This window comes from Camellia sinensis, chromosome 1, assembly GCF_055761805.1.
Source record: "Camellia sinensis isolate YWXY chromosome 1, ASM5576180v1, whole genome shotgun sequence".
NCBI lineage: Eukaryota > Viridiplantae > Streptophyta > Magnoliopsida > Ericales > Theaceae > Camellia > Camellia sinensis.
Genome location: NC_138961.1, coordinates 249,397,779 through 249,418,327, shown reverse-complemented (window position 1 = coordinate 249,418,327; position 20,549 = coordinate 249,397,779). Strand labels below are relative to the sequence as shown.

At 33.7% G+C, this 20,549-nt stretch overlaps 2 protein-coding genes across 11 annotated transcripts; one reads left to right on the top strand and one right to left on the bottom strand.

The window, feature by feature from the left end:
- Positions 1-366: 366 nt before the first annotated feature.
- Positions 367-20,276, top strand: LOC114255849 (uncharacterized). Of its 6 annotated transcripts, none has more exons than XR_014348369.1 (6): positions 367-1,422; positions 16,703-16,842; positions 18,529-18,644; positions 18,766-18,807; positions 18,901-19,018; positions 19,810-20,276. XR_014348369.1 is itself a non-coding variant. In XM_028267124.2 (2 exons), the coding sequence occupies exon 2, from the start codon at positions 2,999-3,001 to the stop codon at positions 4,085-4,087; it is 1,089 nt and encodes a 362-aa protein (XP_028122925.2). In that variant the 5' UTR covers positions 367-892; positions 2,941-2,998; the 3' UTR covers positions 4,088-4,268. The 6 variants fall into 6 exon arrangements, 2 of the variants coding, with proteins under 2 accessions (XP_028122925.2, XP_028122923.2); XR_014348368.1 differs by having other exon boundaries at positions 373-1,422; positions 18,769-18,807; XR_014348374.1 differs by lacking the exon at positions 18,901-19,018.
- Positions 8,108-14,638, bottom strand: LOC145789191 (sulfite oxidase-like). 5 transcript variants are annotated; one of them, XR_014348387.1, is made up of 8 exons: positions 14,092-14,638; positions 13,952-14,008; positions 13,629-13,830; positions 11,970-12,185; positions 10,328-10,451; positions 10,188-10,236; positions 9,297-9,446; positions 8,199-8,621 (listed from the first exon to the last, which is right to left on the bottom strand). XR_014348387.1 is itself a non-coding variant. In XM_082901594.1 (8 exons), exons 1-4 carry the CDS (start codon positions 14,149-14,151, stop codon positions 12,139-12,141), a joined length of 249 nt encoding a protein of 82 aa, XP_082757720.1. In that variant the 5' UTR covers positions 14,152-14,638; the 3' UTR covers positions 8,199-8,621; positions 9,297-9,446; positions 10,188-10,236; positions 10,328-10,451; positions 11,970-12,138. The 5 variants fall into 5 exon arrangements, 3 of the variants coding, with proteins under 3 accessions (XP_082757717.1, XP_082757720.1, XP_082757714.1); XM_082901594.1 differs by having other exon boundaries at positions 13,629-13,713; XR_014348386.1 differs by having other exon boundaries at positions 8,108-8,621; positions 11,970-13,830.
- Positions 20,277-20,549: the final 273 nt, after the last annotated feature.

Here is a 20,549-nt window from a genome sequence, read left to right as displayed (position 1 = left end):
CTTAAAACTCTTATTTTTGATTTTTCGTGACGACTTTTTAGTGACTATTATCATGACGATAAAAATTGATCTCTAAATGTCTTTTATAATAAAATTTTCACTTATAGAAAGTAAAATATTTGATCTCTAAAACTCTTATATATTATAGTGTTAATCTTCCCTAAACAAACCCTTAAAATCATAGTTATTAGTTCTTAGACAACTAGACCCCATAAATGAAAGAAATCATAAAAATCATCATATCATATCATAGATTAAGAAGGACCAACCGACCGTTGGATGTGGATTGTTTTATTAAGGGCAACCCGCCAATCAAGCAAAGGCGTGATTTACAAACCTCCACAGCCACAACCCCCCCATGTGCCATAGCCTCCCATGAAATCAGCACAAGAAAACTCCACCCACATTCTAACCCATCTCATATATCATATGATATGTGTCCCAATCTTACAAGTCTTTTATTGTTTTTTTAATGTAAATTGTTGTTACAATTAGACGCCTTGTATTATTTAGTGTTTTCTTTTTTCTTTTCTTTTTTTGTCCTAGTGTATGCTCTCAACTATTATATAACCAACTAACTCTAACATCCTCTCTCCCCCACACTAGACTTTTGGAGGTATTTCAGATTGAGAGAGAAAGATGTTGAAGTTGAGATCAAAGAGGTTTTCCAGGAGCCACTCCAAACTTGGAAGCGGGGCCAACGGTGGCAGTGTTGGAGGGGCTCGAAAAGGTGGAGGTGGTGGTGGTGAAATCAAATGGGAACTACGTCCCGGTGGCATGCTTGTTCAGTAGAGAGAGACTGGAGAGGGTGAGGGCGAAGGATTGACTACACTCAGAGTCTCTACTGTTGCCCTGTGGCATAATATCACCATCCAAGCAACTTCAACATTTGGTAAGCCCATATACATTACACCTTTAATTTGATTAGAAAAAAAAACATTATTGTATACTCATTATCATGGTTTTGAAATAGACAAATTGGTATCTCGTATAATGCAACGGTATTGCAATCACCCGGGTATTTACCGGGTCAGAGTACACATACAGGTATAGTTGCACGCGTACCGGGTAGGCAAAAAATACACCGGGTACGTTTTATACTATCCGTATAGTGATGGGTATGCCATGGGTGCATTTTTGGATACTCCGGGATAAAAAACGAAATTTTCTACAAATTAAAAGGTACGGGAGAAATTTTTTATGTCTACTTTAAAAACTTATAAAAATCAGGGATTCTTTTGTAATAAATAAAACATGAAATCAAATAAAATTAGGGTTTTATATCATTCGATCATCTCCTTCCGGTATCTCCTTCCAAAAATACTCCCAAGAGAGTTTGAAGAACACTTCGAAGGTGCGATTGAAAGGTTTAATCGAAGGTGTTGCTGATTGCTTCTCTTCTTCGAAGGTACGATTGCAGAGGTAAGTACATCTTCGATTCTTCTCCCTTTTGTTCTTCGATTCTTCTTCCTCTTTCTTTCATTTTTTTGTCTAGGTTTTTGTGTTGTTTCTTTGCAGCGAACGATCGATTCTTTTTCCTCTTTTTTCAGCTTTTTATTTTCCAGATTTTTGTATTGTTTATTGGCAGCAAACAAACAACAAAGATATCTTTTTTTCCTTTGTTTTTGTTTAATTCTTCTTCTTCTTTCTTTCATTTTTTTCTAGATTTTTTTTTTCTTTCTTTACAGCAAAAATGATCTTAGATCTTTTTTTTTTTTTTTTTTTTAGATTGAAGTTAAATTATTTACCCTTTTTTTTCCCCTTTCATTTGTCTTTCTTTGTAGCAAACAAATGAACAAAGAAGACAAATGAACAAAGATATCTGGGGTTCTCTATAATCATCTTCAAAAAAAAAAAAAATGTAAAATGACCCTTTGTTATTTAACTTTGGCCTTTTTTGTTACTGTTGTAGACTGTAGTAGACACAATAATGACATTAAAATGGCTCGTATGATTTACTTTTTTTTTTTTCCTCTTTTTAATTATGTTATTGAACTTTAATTTGTATGTTGGATGTTAGTTATAAATTAAAAAATAAAAATAAAAATGCCGTACCCAGCTGTACTTGTACCTTACTTTTTTAAAAATTTATCGTATTGACATACCCATACCGGTATCCGCATCTGCACCCGTGCTTCTTAGCTTGAATCTTATGTCTCTCCACGCAATATGTTTCATAGCTTCGATAATGCACACCATTAATGAATGCATCTTGCTTTACGTTTGCATTTGTTTACTTTTGAAATGCAGTGAGATTGCAGAAATCTTTCTTGCTTTTTTCCTTGCAAGTTCCAACAAATCACCAAATTAGTTTATGGTATATATATTTTCTTGCAATATATCTCTACATAATAAACCCTGAAACTTCATGCCTCTTCAATTTCTTTAATTGTCACTAGATTTTGTAGCGAGTAAAAGGAAACAAATGATATTTTTGGAGATCATAAAATTAGCTGGAAATTATCAATTTTTAAGAGTATCTTCTTGTTAGTTCAGTTATGATTTGTGAATGTGTTCCTCTTACTCACCCTCATTTGTGGAAATATTTGTAAGTAGGAGAGGGCATCATTGCAATGTATAAAAGTAAATAATATGATTGTTTCAGCTTAAAGCTATATGGCCCATTTGGAGGTGGTGTTGTGGGCTCTTTGAAATTGATGCAGCAGAGATCATAGGGAAAGATCCCATGACCTGTGAAGCATTGATTCAAAATGATACAATTATTGACCAACAGTTTAAAAAGAAAGTCCTACATAGGAAGTATTCTTTTGATGTAACAAAAGCAAATGACATATTTGATCATTTGCTTGCATCACATTTCATAAAGTTACCTAAGGGAGTTAAAATACCAACTTCTGAAAAGATTAAAGGAAAAATGTACTGTAAATGACACAATTCTTGGTCCCATTCAACTAAAAATTATATGATTTTTCGAGACAGGATCCAAGAACAAATCAGGAAAGGAAGGTTGAAATTCCCAACCAAGGCAGACAAGGCTATGGGTATTAACACTGATCCATTCCCAGAAATTGGAGAAGCAACTGCCAATGTTGGCACGCTAGATTTTCAAAATCTTCATCTGAAGGAATTGGAAGAGGTTAATGTGCAGATGCATGTTGCCAACCAGACTGCCTCCCAGAAGGATACCAGAAGTTCGCCAGCAAATGGACAAAACTTTTCAGCCCAAAAGGATGATTCTAGAGATGAAGCACTGGATGGGGACCCTCTAGAGGCAGCTGTCATCAAAAGGATGTGTCCCAAATGCAAGTCAAGCTACAAATGGTTGAGAGGGCTCCCAATCGATAAGAAACAACATTATAAGGATGTGTGGATATGCCTTATGCTAGCCAATAACTACAGCGGAAGGCCATATCCAACTGGTCCAACTGATCTGAAACAGCAGCCATTTTTGGCTAGACCACCAGCCAGCCAGACTGCCTTCCAGAAGGATACCAGAAGGTTGCCAGCAAGTGGACAAAACTTTGCGGCCCAAAAAAATGACTCTAATGAGGAAACACTGTATGGTGACTCTCTGGAGGCAGCTGTCATGGAAAGGATGCATTCCAGATGCAGGTTAGGCTGCAAATGGTTCAGACCACCTAACGACTGCAGGATGGAAGGCAATTATCTTGAGATGAGGCCTGAAGTAGCTAGTTCAGCAACTGAACTAGTGAGTTCATTGGTACCTGGGGTTCCAAATTGCTTTGTCATACAGAACAAGCCTAAGCAAATGCCTGCCCAGAAAAGTGATTTTGGAAACAAGGGCATAATGATAAAACCTCCAGAAATCTCCAAGACTCAGAAGCGAAGGATCCAGAGAAAGTACACTCGGTATCAAAAGAATCTGAAGAAAAGTGGAGAGAGTTCTTCATTGGCCCAGTCAAAAGGCCAGGCAGAGGAAAAAGAAAGTCCAAAATTGGCCCCTCAGATCAAGAGAAGTGCCAACAGAGAGCAATTGGCCAAGGTTCATGCTGAATTAAGGGCCAAAGAGAGAACTAGCCTAATAGGCCTCGAAAAGGCTTTTATGGAAAGTGAGGATAAAATAGATAAAAAGGTGAATCAGGCCAGAAGAAGGTATTGGCTTTAATGAAGAGTGAGGATGAAACAGATAAAGGGAATAAATGATATTATTGTATTGCAACGCATGCAATGCAACCCTGTAATTGGGCTTAAGGTGTCAATTATAAGTTTTATACGTACATACAGTAATTTCGGAGTATGGACAGGTAATATTTCATAATATTATGATTGATGGAGAAAGTGGGTATTTGGGATATTGTGTTAGGTGATTAAGAAAAATAAGGGGCATATTGAATGATGATTGATTAGAGAATACAGACGCATAATACTCCGAAAATATTTAATAATTTTCCTATATCCTCCATAGAATCTTCTGATTGCATGCCAATTAATGAGCATCAAATCTTGTGAGAGGTGTGAAAGGATCAATCTTGTGCTTTGGATTTCATTCGGAGCATGCATTGTTACCTGTTACATGTATCATATCTTCACGTGTAACCACTCATATTTTCCTGGAAAATGTGTGTATATATGTACTAGAAAAATAAGTATATTATATATGTAAGCAATTGAAAATAATATGGATGTGTTATAAGGTAGTTGTGAATTTCTCCATATATGTCAGTCTTTATTAGTCTTTTTGTATATTTGTTCATAACTGTTTTTGTGGGGTATATAGAAGTAATCATACTGCGGTAGGTTTTTTTTATTTTTTTTTACTGTACATTAGGATGATAGTAGATTAATAACTTAGATTACAATGAAAAGGTTGTAATCGTTTTATTCTATTGACTCAAACCCTAAACTTCCAACCTTTTCAGTCCTAGAAACAATGAATTACTGAACCAACTGTCATATTCATATACCGAGATAGTTATAAGAAGTAATTTGAAAATAGGAAAAAATTGAGAAACAAACACCAAATTCTTTATAAATTTTTTGGAAGTCTGCCAAGCTCCCAAGAGCAAGAAAAGGGAAAGAAAAAGAATTATATACAACAAAAGTAACCTAGAAAATAAATTTCGTCTCTAAATAAGAACAATTTGTGACAAATTATAAAATTTTGTCACATATAATAAAAAATAAAAAATAAAAATAATAGGTGACGAAATTTATTTTTATCAATAAATACTTCTTTTTAGATGAGGAAAAATTATGTTTCGTCATCGAAGGTTTTCCCACTAATTTTTTTTGGTGGCGCTAAAATTTTAAAACTTTTGGTAAGAAAAAAATTTGTTACTAATTATAAAATTATTAGTGAAGAATATATTTTCGTCACCAATAATTTTACATTTTTTTTAAAAAAAAAAACCTTGATTTTAAATATTTTAAGATTATTTGGTGAAAAATATATTTTCGTTACTAATAATTTTTTAATATTTTGAGACCTTTTAGTGAGGAAATTATTTTGTCACTAATTTTGGAGGGAAATTTTTGACAAATTGGGCTGTAATGGAAAAAAAAAGACTACTAATTTTTTCCTCATTTTTTTTTTGGGTGTGTTTATCAGTTTTCCTTTCATATCTCTCTCTCACTACAATAAATTGCAAATTTGGTGACTAAAAAATTTCATAAAATACCTAGATTTATTTTTTGATTGGAATACTTCCACATTACTGCCCAATTTATGAATTATGATTTATTTTTATTTATTTTTTCATATTTTTCTCTATCTTTACATACACCCAAAATTAAAGCGCCAAATTTTTTTTGATTTAGCGCCTAAATTTAATAATATCAAAATTTCAGTCAAAAATAACTTTTCATCTCCTTAATTAGAACTTTGTGCCCTAATCTATCTATAGTTCCTTCACAAAGCTATAACAAAGAACCATCGTGAGTTCATACTCCACCGTGAGGATGGTTCATCCACCACCGTGAGTTCATCCTCCATCGTGAGGACGGTTCGTCCTCAACATCGTGAGTTCATCCTGTACCGACATCAAGCTACAGCACCACCGTGAGTTCGAGCTCAGTTTGTTGTCTCTATTTCTCTCTCTCTACCCCTCTCTCTCTGTTCAGGTCTTTAGGTTTCTCATTCTCTACCCTTACTCTGTCTTCGGACATGTTTGCGTAAATGGAATTCATTGTTAAGTTGAGATTAAAGTCATTCCATTCGTTACTTCTAACATCTTCAAAACTTCTCTATTTTAAAGGGTTCTATGAACAACTTGAATGATTTTAATTTGAGAAAAAAATATAGAAAATAGAATGATTAACATGTTATGTATTCTGATTATGATACTCATATTTTACCCAATATAATCATTGAAGTGAATGAATTGTTGGTGATTCTACACACAGTGAAGTCTCATGCTTCTGATTATGGGTCTGCTAGGTGTTTGCCACAATGGCTAATTTTTTCTTTATTGTTTTGTTTATTTTTTTATTTTATTTTTGTTTTTTTAAGGAGCAGCAGGATTGAATAATTATAAAGTCTGATTCATCCTTTTTTCCCCCCTCTAATCACAAAGTTATTGTAATGATAATGATTGATAAATGACAATCATGTCCTTGTTTTGCATTTTACATCCTTGGTTCTTATAATGAATGATAAATGATAATGATGTCCCTGCTAGACATGGTCTAAATTCATGCCAAAATTGCTAATTTGCTAAGTAATAGAAATTCCCTTTCTTTTGTTTATTTTAATGCATTATCTTGCATCTCCCACATGCAGCCAACTCCTCCCTTAAGAAAATTTAAGCAACATTGTAGGTAATTCTGTAATGAGTTTTGTAAATTTCTTGCTAAAGGTAAGACCTTGATCACCTACCCCGCATTTTGTTGCTGCTTATGTCTATATTTGTCCTGCTTGTCTACTGTTACTCCATTATTTGTTACTTGCATCATGATAGTAAAATAGAAGAGGATGTTATTGCTATATGATGTTGATTAGAATATTGAATTTGGTATTATACTTGTAATTTGTTTAGTTTGGAACTTTGGATGACTTTTTTTGAAGTACATCTCAAGAAGTTCTGAGAAGGGAAGTTAATACAGGAACATCACCTCTTTTAAGAAGAGGATCTCTTGTCTTGATTTTTTTTCCATGGAAACCTTCACTACTCTACAATATGATTTAAAATTTTTGTGTGAGATATTAATTCAAGGGATTGAAACTTCCTTATTATGAAATATTTGGAGTTAAAATATATGCATTACAATTCGAAAAATTGGGGTGGTGGTAGTGGCTGTTATTGTGGCAGTAATGAGAGCTACATGGTATGCTTGTGGTGAGAATGCTAAATTTATGTTTGGCTAATTATATATGAAGATTTATAAACTTCCCTCCTAGGGAATTTTGGACTGAAGAGTTGACACCTTGAAATCCTTCTTTCAATTGACTGAGGATCTGGAAATCCATTTCCCTGCCAAAGCAAACAAAAGATTAGAAACAAGTGATTTCCAAATCCATTGTCACTCCAAATATTTTGCCTCTATCTTCCTCATCCATGTGCTAAAGTAATGATTTTTGGAAGTTGCTTTCAGTGTGCTAGTTTATTTTACATTTTCTATAGGTGGTTTTCTTTCACTACAAAAAAATGTGCATTTAGCGACCAAAATTGGCGACTAAAAAAAATTTAATCGCCAAAAGTTATGGAATTGGTGACTAACATTTTTTTTAGTCGCCAAAAGTAAAATATTTAGCTACTAATTTTTTTTAGTCAGGGTATCACTACAACAATTAACACTTTTAGCAACAAAAAAATTGGTCGCTAAAAGTCTATTTTTGGTCGGCAAAAGTTATTCGCGACCAATTTTTTTGGTCGCTAGTTTGGTCGCCAATTGAGGGTCGACAAAAGTAATTCGCGACCAAAATTTTCATTGGTCGGCAAAAGTTGGATTTGCCGACTAAATTTTTGGTCGCTAAATATTTAATTACCGCGACTAATTCATTTTGTCGCTAAAACACTTTGGTCGCGAAAAGTCACCTTTTGCCGACCAAATTTCTTAGTCGCCAATTGACACATTTCGCGACCAAAAAGTTTGGTCGCCAATTGTGACATTTCGCGACAAAAAATTTTGGTCGCCAATTGTTACTTTTCGCGACCAAAACTGTTGGTCGGCAAAAGTGAGTTTCCACGACCAACAAAATTTTTGGTCGGCAATAGATGTATTTTTTGCGACCAAAACTCTTGGTCGGCAATTGTCATTTTTCGCGAAAAAAAATAATTTATTTGTCGCGACTAATGAATTGGTCGCCAAAGCCGGAAAATAATACACCTGTAATATTTAGCGAATTCATAATCAAAATAGGACGAATTCATTATCAAAACAGGTCTTATTATAAAATTTTCTATATCTAAGTTTCAACACATAACTCAGCAGCAGCCACATATAAATGTCAATTGATCAATTCAGTTAAATGTCAAGGAACTGAGATAGTGGCAGCATATAAGCATAGCACAGTTTCAATAAAAACAAGTAATTATAGAAGCAGGAATCACAATCAATTGATGATATTTAAGAACCAAACCACAGAAGAACTAACTAACAGCTAAGGAAATGAAAGCGGCCAAGAGTGCATTGCATACAAACCTTTAAATCTGGTAATTCAACTACACATGCGCATTCAACAACTTCAACCCCTGCACGTTCTGACCAAAAAAAATTAAATCAGTCACAATATATTTTGGTTTGCACGATATATATATATATATATATATATATATATATTTCCAGCAGCAAGGGCAGTATCAGTCGCTACACATGCATACATAATGCATACTATATGGTTTCGAAAATTTAATTGAAGAGGTAAATCAATAAAATACACAAGTATGCAACATCAAATTCCATATTAATTCAGTCCTGAGAAATAGGAGCAAAACATTCATTTTGTTAAATGGGCAAAATGCTTGATGAATTAAGAAGGAGAAAGTCTATAACAAACATATGGTAAATTTTGTTATTTGGCTAACCAAACAACCTAACCAACATGATTGACGCTGAACACCTTTGACTCAAGGTAAATTGGATAACAGCCTCTTCAATCCTTTTTTTTTTTTTTTTAAAGGTTGGCATAGTATTTGGCCTTCACCCAGATCCAAATAGCCCAAGTTGTAGCCCTTGTCCAGGTAACCCTTCATTGGGTCACTGTGTTCATTGACTAATAAACAGGTGGTTCGTTTTCTCACTACATATGGAATTGTTTATATCCATGAGTCAAAGCATTTTCCACATAAATTTTTTAAAATATAGGAAAAAGAAAAAGAGGACAGTGCTTTTACTGGGGCTCATAAAGCTAATACAAATGATTTACAAGTGAGTACCCAGTAAATTCATTGCTGCACAGAGGGTTCCACCAGTGGCAATCAAATCATCAACCACCAAAGCACGTTCATCAGGCTCAACTGCTCCAACATGCATCTCTAGACAATCCGTTCCATATTCCAAGATATATTTTTCTGAAATAACTTCGTCTGTCCAAAACCACCAAAAAAAAAAAAACACACACACACACACAACTTACTTGTCATTATGGTAAACTCTGAATAGCTATAAGAATTCGAAATTGTGATCCCACAAGACACATAATATTTATACCCACCATCACACATCAAAGGGAACATCAACAATGCATGCATGCACTTGCTAGTAGTGGTGGGCAGCTAAGTAATCATGATCAAGATGGTTTGATTGCAAAATATTTTGAAGCAAAGGGTTAAAGCAAGTTGGCAAATGGCAAACTGTGTAATGTATAGTACCATAACATGAAATATCTAGATAGACTTCAACTATATCGAAACAGAATAACTAAACAGGCAAACAACATTCTGTTGCACAACAGATACCAATAGATCAAAAAACAAAAAATTTGGACACAGTTTGTTAGTTCATGTTTGGTCAAGTCCAACAAATCTAGTTGAGACAGAGCTGATAGCTGTAACATTAAATGTCCAACATCATACGCTTTGCCAGTCATATGTCATAATATAATTCTAGAATATGCTATTAATCAGATTAAACAGAGATCTACAAAATAATCTTTAACAAGGTAATTCCTAAGTTATGTATGCAGTTGTATTATTTGATGGCTGACAGCCCATTGGGCCGCGTTACACAATCCTCACCCCCCATTCACAGTGATGGTACACAAAAAATACCAACAAGCCTATATTAATAATAAAGAGAAAAGAAAAAATGAAGTTGCAGAACCATACAGAATCTGCAGCAACCTGCAAAGTGACATGATCACCCTATTCACCATTCCTAATTTCCATCATATAACAAAAGAAGAATGTTAAATTTAGACCCACAAAAACTAAATAACCAAATCAATGAAAAAGGAGTAGAAAAGTACTATCATGGGGCCCGTTCCCAAGGCAGAGTAATTGTTCAAGATCCAAATGCGATACTGCTCATATTTCATGATGAAATGTAATGCTGCATAGGGAACCATCCGAAGGACACTAGCTCCATTTCCTCTAAAAGAGATAATAAACATGAGTTTAAACAACATCGTCAAGTTTTTTTTTTCACAAGCACTTCTTCATGAATGAATGAATTAGTGGCCCACAATCTTCTCACATATTAAGGCTACACTTCTTCATGTTCTAGAATTTTCATCTCTTCGTTGCATTTTTTGTGTCCTTTTGCTAGTGAATGTCACTGTGGTCTAGTCTCTTGTAGCTTAGGATGGACTTTTATGGGTGATCTCACTTGTAACCACTTGTATCAATTAAAAATTTGCTTTTGGAATGGTGGATTTAGCTCCAACAAACGAAAACCACTAACTTCAAAATTATGGCCTCTGTAACTTATCAACATGTGTATGTATTTATTGCCCCTATAAAAACATGGATGATCTACATGATTCTTTGCATTGATGTGTTTGTTCCATGCTGTGAGAAGGATTATCAATGATGCCTAAGAACTATTTTACTTGTGCCTTTGACATTAGGTGTGAAATTGTTCATGTTGCTATTGATGAATGTTCATGTTTCACTAGAAATTTCTTCGACCAAAATTGCAGTAGCATGTGTAGCCAAGCCTAACTTTACAGAGTTGTACAAACATGAATATGTTCATTCTTTGCGTTAAAGCCAGAGAGTTGCTAATTACAAACATACTAAATGTGCTATTCACTCATTATGCTTGACATATTTTATATCTAGGCATATTCCTAGAGTAACCTGATAAAAATTATAGAAATTCGTAATGATGGATCATGGGATCAACCTTTGGTAAGTTACATCCATAACAGAGTACAATGCCTTCACATAACATTGTTTTTTGATTTTATGAAACAAGTCTGCTATGATATCGTTTAATGGCAATAGAATGGAAACCAATAACAAGTTTAATGTTCTATCTCATCTATATCAAAAATCTATGGTTTTACGAGTTGAACAGAGAACAAGGGAAGATGAAAAACTAACGGTATACATGCCTCACTGATATGATATCGTGCAATTCTTTAGTATTATAGCATATAACCATCACAATCATTATGGTTTTGGTGTGGTAATCCAACGGCCTATATTTAAAGTTGAGGCAAAACTACATCATTTTAGGATGTATGGCTTTAATGTTATTTTACTTTAATTTTAACTCGAACTGTTGGATTATGTACTTTGCTAAGGTGTCTTGCTGTGATAAAAAGTACGACAAGTTCATTGTAGGAAAACCATGGCAGAGAAACAGGTCTCAATTCATAACACTCAATAGAACCCTATACCCCAATCACCCATCTCATAGCACGCAGAAACTTTAATGAAGAAAACAACCTAAGACATCAAAAAAACAAAAAGAAATATGTATTTTTTGTAGAAATATCCATGTCAATCTAATTTCAATATTGAGTGAGAAACACCCATCTTTTGGTTCCAATAGCTCAAATTAAGCCCTCAGATAAATGAGTTCATCCTCTATTAAAGCATTTGAGAGAGCCTGCAACATATAAGCAGGTTATGCTATAATGAAAAGAAACAAAGAAGACATACCGCTTTAGCAACTATCTCAGCAGTCATAGGGACATCAACGTTTGCCTCAAAAAACACCTAGGCCCATTTGTCACTACTTGCATTATCAGCAATGTATGGAATGTCCGCATTCTGGTATCTAGATGCTTCCATCCAGGTTCTGCCACTATCAATGGATACATCTACTCTCTCAATTGCACGGCCACCTCCTGATACTGCATATCCCTTGACGGTTATCTGCATAGAAAACCAAGGAGTTCATTTATGAATTAAAATATTTAAGAGACATTGAAGTTTACCTATTTAGGTTCTAAGGAACAACACATCCCACCAAGACTTTGATTTTATAAATTCACATAAATGAGATATTCCAGAAAAATATGGAAAACATTAGATGATGAGATAGTTTCCATAGGAGAAGCAATCATATTTTATCTTCATATGCAATGAGATCAACAAATATTTGGCTATGGTTGGGGTATTTTGTGAATATTGGAGAATATGGCAATATTGATAATGAGGTGTCTGTATTCCATTCATTTGTAGCAAATAACAGAGTAAAAAAAAAAATTCAAACACATTAGTCGGATGAATAACAATACTTAATTTCAAAGACAAAAAATCGTTCTTTCCTCCAATTCAAACAAGGTATTCTGCACATAAAAAAACTGACTAAAGGTGCACATATCTACCTCCATAAAAGTTCCTTCCTTGAAGATTTCTCACTAATGTCTTCGGTTTGCAATTTGCTTCTTGGTAGGACTAAGTTGCTAGAACATGTCCAATAATAGACTGTATGATGAGTCAGGTTCAATAGGCCAAAGAATGCCATTGATGTGTGGCTTAGATGGTATAATGCCACTCCCATGCATGTGAAGAGTGGGTGTTTCTAGGTCTTAAGTTTTTCTGATCCCAATAAAATAAGGCAAAGGCATTCCTAAAGAAATACAAAAGTGGCTAATTGTTTTTTCATCTCAAGTTGCACGACACTTTTTGGCAGGAGCACTTTAGTCATTTTAAAGAAATATATGATTGACAAAAATAAATAAATAAATAAAGAGGTAGCAATCTGTCTCCTTTGATTCACATGTAGAACTGTAGCCAAAAAACTGAGTCCCCTTGATGATTCCAGAAAATAAATAACACCTCATATGCACAGGATCAAAGTTGAGGTTGACATATTAGAACTAGTAAACCAGGTGCAGCATAAAGATTTAATCACCCATGAATGTTTATTTATTTATGATAATCATTCATCTAATTGGATACAGCTAGATTGGAAATAGAAAACCCAAGGTATTACTTATCAATCACAATAGCAATTCTTAATTTCTTAGTACATTGATTTTCATAATTGTTTTATTATATATAAACCAAATCAATTGTCCTAAACATTAGAGTTAGAAAATAAACCAAGAGTAACATAACCAACAGGTGACTTGATCAGCATATAGCATTTTCAATTCTTTATCATTTCAAAATAAACATTTCTGGGTCAGACATTTTAACAAACAGTTCAAAGACTATTTGGTGACTTGAAATTGTAAAACTAGATCAAACAATAACATAACCAATAGGTGTACCATGTAGTGGTTGCCTTAAACAGAATGAGGTCAAAATTAATTAAATTACAGAAAAAACAACAAGTACAAAAATGGATCAATGAAAGGAAATCCAAACCTGAAGCAGACCTCAAAGATTTTAGTATTGTTGCGGGTTTAGAACAAAAAGAAATCAAGTAACTTGCCAGAAAACATCTTCCATCCTATTGCATAATTTAAAAGCACAATAATCACATTAAGCTTGCAATACCCAATGTACCACACCCACAACCAAAATCTGCCACTACCTTGTTGGCCACATCCCCAAATGAATTCTCTGCCTAATAGGTTTCCAAAAACATGTTTTTACAAAACAACAATTTATAAAAACACAAACCCAAAAAAAAAAAAAAAATAGAAAACCTTGAAGATAGAAAAGCTAGAGGAGAAAAAAAAGCATACAGTGTATAACATCCGAGAAGCGATATGGGGTCCAGTTGGGTATTGATCTAGTTCAATCTGCAGCACAAGCAGAGCATGATATTCACTTCAGTCACAGAAATTCAATATATATATATATAGAGAGAGAGAGAGAGAGAGACCTTTGGGTTCGAGAATTGTTGAAGGGATCCAAGATGACCTTCCAATTGCTTGAGCTTCATCTTCTAGTGGGAGAATCCTTGATTGAGACACAGATCTAGAATTAAATAACATACACAATTAATAAAAATTACTTAAGAACAAATTCAACAAAATGTAAACTTACAGAATGTAAACTTACAAAATTCAACAATTAATAAAATTATTTTTTCAGAATGTAAACTTACATTAGAAATACAGATTCAGATTAACACAGATTCAACAAAAAATTTTAAGAACAAATTTGTATATATATATAAAACAAAACAAAAAAAAGATTAACACAGATTCAGATTATTCTTTAAGAACACAGATTCAAATTCTTAAGAACACAGATTCAGATTAAGAACACAGATTCAAATTCTTAAGAACATATTCAACAAAGATTAACACAGATTCAGATTAACACAGATTCCAAAACAAACAGAACAGATATGTTGTTCCAAAAAAAAATCAGATTTATTTCCAAAGAAACATTCATATTCGATCAGTGCAGAGAGAGAGAGAGAGAGAGAGGCTTACCTGTAAGTCGATCGGTGTAGAGATGCAAAACCAAACTGTGGATTTGATGAGATGAGAGAGTGAGGGAGACAGATCAGATCAGAGACATATCTGATACATATATGTATATATATATATAAAACAAAAAAAATCAACGATCGGGGCGAGAGAGAGAGAGATAGAGATTGAGAGAGAGAGTTTACCTGTGAGTAGATCGGCGGTGCGATGATTGGTTTGATGAGATGAACAACGAGAGAGTGAGAGAGAGTGATCGGTGCAGAATAACGAAACGAGAGAGTGAGAGAGAGAGAGACATAGATGAGTTGAGATGAGGCTGACTGAGAGAGTGAGGGAGACGAATTTAGGGTTTTTTGTTTTGTTTGTAATGAGGTGAGTGATATGGTGATGGACGGCTAGATTTGAAAGAGGAAAAAAAAATAATTAATTTAATGCGGGCGGGTTGGACGGGTGCGGTTCAAACTCGTAATCCGCCCATAACCCGAAATTTATATAAAATTCAACTCGCACCATATCTTAATGTGTTTGCGAAACCGCCCACGAGCGTGCGGTTCGGTTCGGATAGGGGGGTTTGGGCGGGTCGGATAACCCTATGCCCAGCCCTAGGCCTGAGGTAGTGAGGCGTAAGGAAAAATTGAAAAAAAAAAATATATATATATATATATTTCCCTCTCTATCTTTCAAATTTCCCCCCAAACTTTTGGCGACCAAACTCTCAAATTAGTCGCAAAAACAGGTTATTTCGCCGACAAATTGTTTTAGTCGCCAAATCTCAACCAACGCCGACTAAAATATTAGTTGCTAAAAGTAGTAATTTGGCGACTACTTTTTTTTGGTTGCTGAAAATAAATTTTTCGCGACCAAATTTTTGGTCGCCAAAAAATATGTGACCTTCCGCGACCAAATTTGTAATTGGTTGGCAAAAGTATACCACTTTTGCGACCAACATATTTTTTGGTCGCCAAAATATAACCTTCTGCGACCAATAATATTTGGTCGCCAAAAATAATGATCATTCGCGACTAATTAATATTTGGTCGCCAAATGTCATTTTTTTGCGACCAAAATTTTTTTGGTCGGCAAAAGTGGTCGCAAAATGTGTAAATTCTTGTAGTGTATATTCATTATTGGCGACTAAAAAAAAAATTAGTCCCTAAAAATGCCAGAATTGGCGACAAAAAAAAAAAACTTAGTCGCTGTATATTGACTTTTAGCTACTAAAATATTTAGTCGCCAAATGGAAAATAAAAAAATTATTTTTTCTCTTAGTCGCCAAAATGTCACTTTCAGCTACAAAAAAAAAATAATCGCCATATATTGACTTTTGACTACTAAAATATTTAGTCGTCGAATGGAAAATAAAAAAAATTATTTTACCTCTTTGGCGACTAAACTTTTAGTCGTCGAAAACTTACTTTTAGCGACAAAAAAATAATTTAGTCGGTGAATATTATTTTTTGGTGACCAAAATATTTTCAGTCACCAAAACTACTACAAATGGCGACAAAAATTTTACTCGGTCGGTTTTGATAACAGATTTTTTTGGGGGAATGTTTTTCAAATTTGGAGGCAATTCATTTTGACTTTTTCTTCTTATACATATTTGTTTTAAGGGGGATGCACCAATAAATCCCAAATTAATAACTTATGCACTGTTCAGTCCTAAAAGTTTTCTTATAGACTGAAAGGTCCCATTACAATGTTAATAACATCAGATACAATGTTAATAACATCAGAGTCATGTTACAAACATTGAATTTCAAACATCTAATGTTCATCAAATTTCAATAATGTTTGAAAATATAGGATGAAAAATATCTAATGTTCATCAGATTTCAATAAATTTTAAAATTATAGAATGAAACATCAGATCATTTACATCATTCACATCATGTTGATGTAAAAATAAGACTAAATGAAGCATAAAAAAACTTTTAAGACTAAATAATTCAACGTTTCAAAAACTAGGACTTATCAGTAAATTTTCCTTGTTTTTATCAATCCACCCAAACCAAACCCAGAAGACTCTTGACTCTTGGTCTCCCTCTCTCTCAGGGACGACTCACCATCACTTTAGCCCCCATCGCTCACCGTTGATCTTCCACCATCGTTCACCGTCGATCTTCCACCGTCACACACTGCCACCGCCGTTGCTCGCCTCGCAGCTCCTCGCATTGCATTGCTTCGACATTGAGGTTTTTATCTTCCTCTCTCTATTTCTCTTGCTCTCTCTATCTCTCTCTCTCCCTCTCGGTTCTGTTTTTCTGTCTCTCTTTCTCTATTTCCCCATTTCACTCTACATCTAGGGTTCGTTTTTTTTTTTATGGTGTAGGGTTTTGATTTATGTGAAATCAATGAACCAACGATTGAAGGAACATGTAATTTCTTAGGGTCATTGTTGTTTTGATTTATGTAATTTCTTAGTGTATGTATTACTATTGTTTGGTCTATGCTTGTAATTGTTGTTGTTTTTCACCCTCTTGCTCACCATGTACCTGAAAAAATGTTCAAACGAAATTCGTCCATGCTTGTATTTGTTGTTGTCTTCTGACCCTTTTGCTCACCATGTGTTTGACGAAATGTTCAAACGAAACTGGGCAATGCTCACGTGTTTGATATGTGAAGCAATCCACCATTGGAGGTTGAAGCTGAAGGAATTTTAATTAGGATCCTCTTCTTTCTCTCTTCAATCCATATTCCTAATACAAATTTAATTCAAGTTGAAGTAAGTCTGTTTGGGAGGCATTAGATGGTAATGTGATGTTTTCCATTACATCTCTTGCCGATACTAATATCAGTTGATACATGCATGAAACAAAGCAATGCCTTCCATGGGAGCATTACTTGAAGATATGCTTGGGTAGTTATCATTCATTCAATTGATGCATTTAAATGCAGTTTTCAAAATTAAAGAAGGGATAAGAATATGTAGCTTTGAATACCCAACCTCTCATTCTATGCAATTAATTAGTTCATGATTGCATTGCATGACTGAATGTTTATAATTATTTTTTTTTCCGTTCAAGTTATGAAACAAAGTTTTTTTTAATTCTAATGTAGTTAAAAAATAAAATATTTGTGAAGTAATCTAAAAATAATTCAATAAATAAAATTAAAAATACAAAAATGTTTTGAATTTTTGTATTTAGTAAATTTTTAAAAGAATTTTTAACATTTTTTTAAAACTTGTAAAGTACATCTAAATAAAAATTAAAAGAATTTGATTAAAACATTTTAAAAAAAAATACTAAAATCCAAAAAAATAGGAGTTGAAAATTATTTTTGAAAACTCCAGGTGTGTGTGCATGAGATAGTGGGTTGCTTTGCTTGTATCATATGAAAAGCTGCTCAGGTTGGAGATGGATCAACAATGGGAATGTCACATTATTAAAGGGTCCCAACAAAAAATAAATAAAAGATAAAAACAAACAAAAATAAACCCTTCCCTATTGGTTGGCTTTGATGTCATGTGATATATGAATTGCTTTTGGGATTATGAACATTTGTTTTTGAATGTATAAGATATGCTTTCCCACTGGACCTATATATATATTGTTCATTAGTAATCCTTCATTTAGTTATTGAATTTCTATCATGATCTTCAATGGATTCTGATGCTATCAGTTTTATAAATACAATGAAGATCTTTGTTTCATAATCAATGATGATGAAATATTGTTCTTAATAAATTTATATTTTAAATTAAAAAATGGGATAGGATAAGTTTTAATTATAGATTATTAATTTTGATTCTAGCACGTCTTGTTGACGTGTGTTATTGTCCATAAGTAATGCTTAGTAAATCTCTCTTTCTGTCTCTTAACAGAAATAAAGGCATATCTCTCTATTGACAACTTTCTTTCTTTTCTTGTGTTTCATAGGATCGGGACAGTTATTGGAAGATGATGCAGAAATATATAGGTTTGATGTCACATCAATGGTGACACTCCCAGTTATCATTTTTGAGCCAATGTCAATGCTTCAAAAAATGGCAGAGGTTTGTGTTTTTGTACCATACTGATATCTTTGTTATATTTGCTGATGCTTTTCTTGTTGAATATCACCAATTGTGAAATGTTTGTAATGGTTGATGGAATACTCCTACCTTATGGATTTAGCAGATGAATGTGAGGATCTCTACATGTGATTGGTTTATGCTTGTAAGTACCATTCTGCTCTCTCTCTCTCTCTCTCTCTTTGTGCGAGTGTGAGTGTGCATTTTCTGTTGTGAAACTTATGGTTCTCCATTTCAGCATCCTTCTTTATAACAATCTATTATACCTGCCAACGAACCTGAAGTCATTTAATCCAATTCTTGGTGAAACTTATGAAATGGTCAATCATGGAGGTGTTAAATTCATTGCAGAATAGGTGAGCTTGACCACATTTTCCACTGGATACATTTTTCTTATTTTCTTTGTTTAAATGCTAGTTTTGGTCATGCTGATTTTGATTATAAGCAAGAAGGAATTATTATTTATGCCTGACAGCTTGTTACTTCGTTCGGGGGTGATATTGAAAGGCAAGTTGTTGTAACTACTTAATGTCTATTTTATATATTTGGGTAATACAATTGTGCAACTTTCTCTTAAAGTAGCAACATGCATGTGCACGACCGTATGGCTCACACGGATAGCTTTGCCATGACAAAGGGCTTTCTGCGGGCGAAAATTCAAAACAGCCCTCGAACGACCGTGTGGCTCACACGGATAGCTTTGCCATGACAAATAGGACTTGTGAGATCTGACAGAACGTAATTCGGACTCGTAGGTTGGGAGTTAGAGCCGAATACGTCCTAAACTTATTTGAAAAAGGGCTTTCCGGGGGCGAAAATTCATAATACCCCCCGAATACACCTTACATTTAGTCGAAAAACTTGCAACACTTAGTTAAAAAAACAACAACTTTATTGAAATAACATCTACATATTCTAATAATTGCGTATATATATTTATAAGATGAAGAAATTACATATTACATTGTTTGTGCAGTTGGTTGGAATAAATATTGCATGATACATATATATATACTTTCTTTTATTTGCAAGAAGACATTTATCGATTGTTCTACCTTAAATGCATGTTAGAATGTGTTTCATATGGCTGACTGAATTGATATTTTGTAACCAACTCTAATGTTTTGTTTTTTGTTTTTCTTTGTAGATGGCTTGGTTTCGTGGACTTGTGGATAATCCATATTGGTGTACAGAGAAGAATTTTCACTTTTGTGTAGAACTAATATAATACTTTTGTCGTTCTCAGTTTTTGTGTAGTTCATTATTACTGATACAAAAAACTTTTGGCAATCAACAGATAATGACTGTTGTGGTACATAGATTACCTTCTATCGTGGTACATATATACCATTTGTTGGCGTACATATAGGACGTTTTGTCATGGTCCATAGAAAATTTTTGTCGTGGTACATATATCACCTTTTGTTGTGGTACAGATTACGATGGTAATTTGTACCATGCCAAATGGTAATTTCGCTTGGACGTAAATGTATTTTTTTTGTATACGGAGGGTTTTGATTTTTGTATGATATATTTTGTATGGAATTATTATTTTAATTTGGACAATAGTTGATTTGTATGAACTTTGATATTTAATGTTATTTATTTTTGGTATATGGATGCAGATTGTGGAATGATTGATAGTATGTATCATTTTGTTTTTATACGTATTACATGTTGCATTGTATATAGACAGGTTGTGGAGAAATTATAATTTCACAATAAAACATAATATCATGTTTTTGGCAACTAAACAATTAGTAGCTAAAAAGAAATTAGGAAAAGACATTTGGCGACTAAAAGTTTTGTAGCAAAAAAAAAAGACAATTGGCGACTAAAAGTTTAGTAGCCAAAAAAAAAAGAAAGACATTTGGCGACTAAAACTTT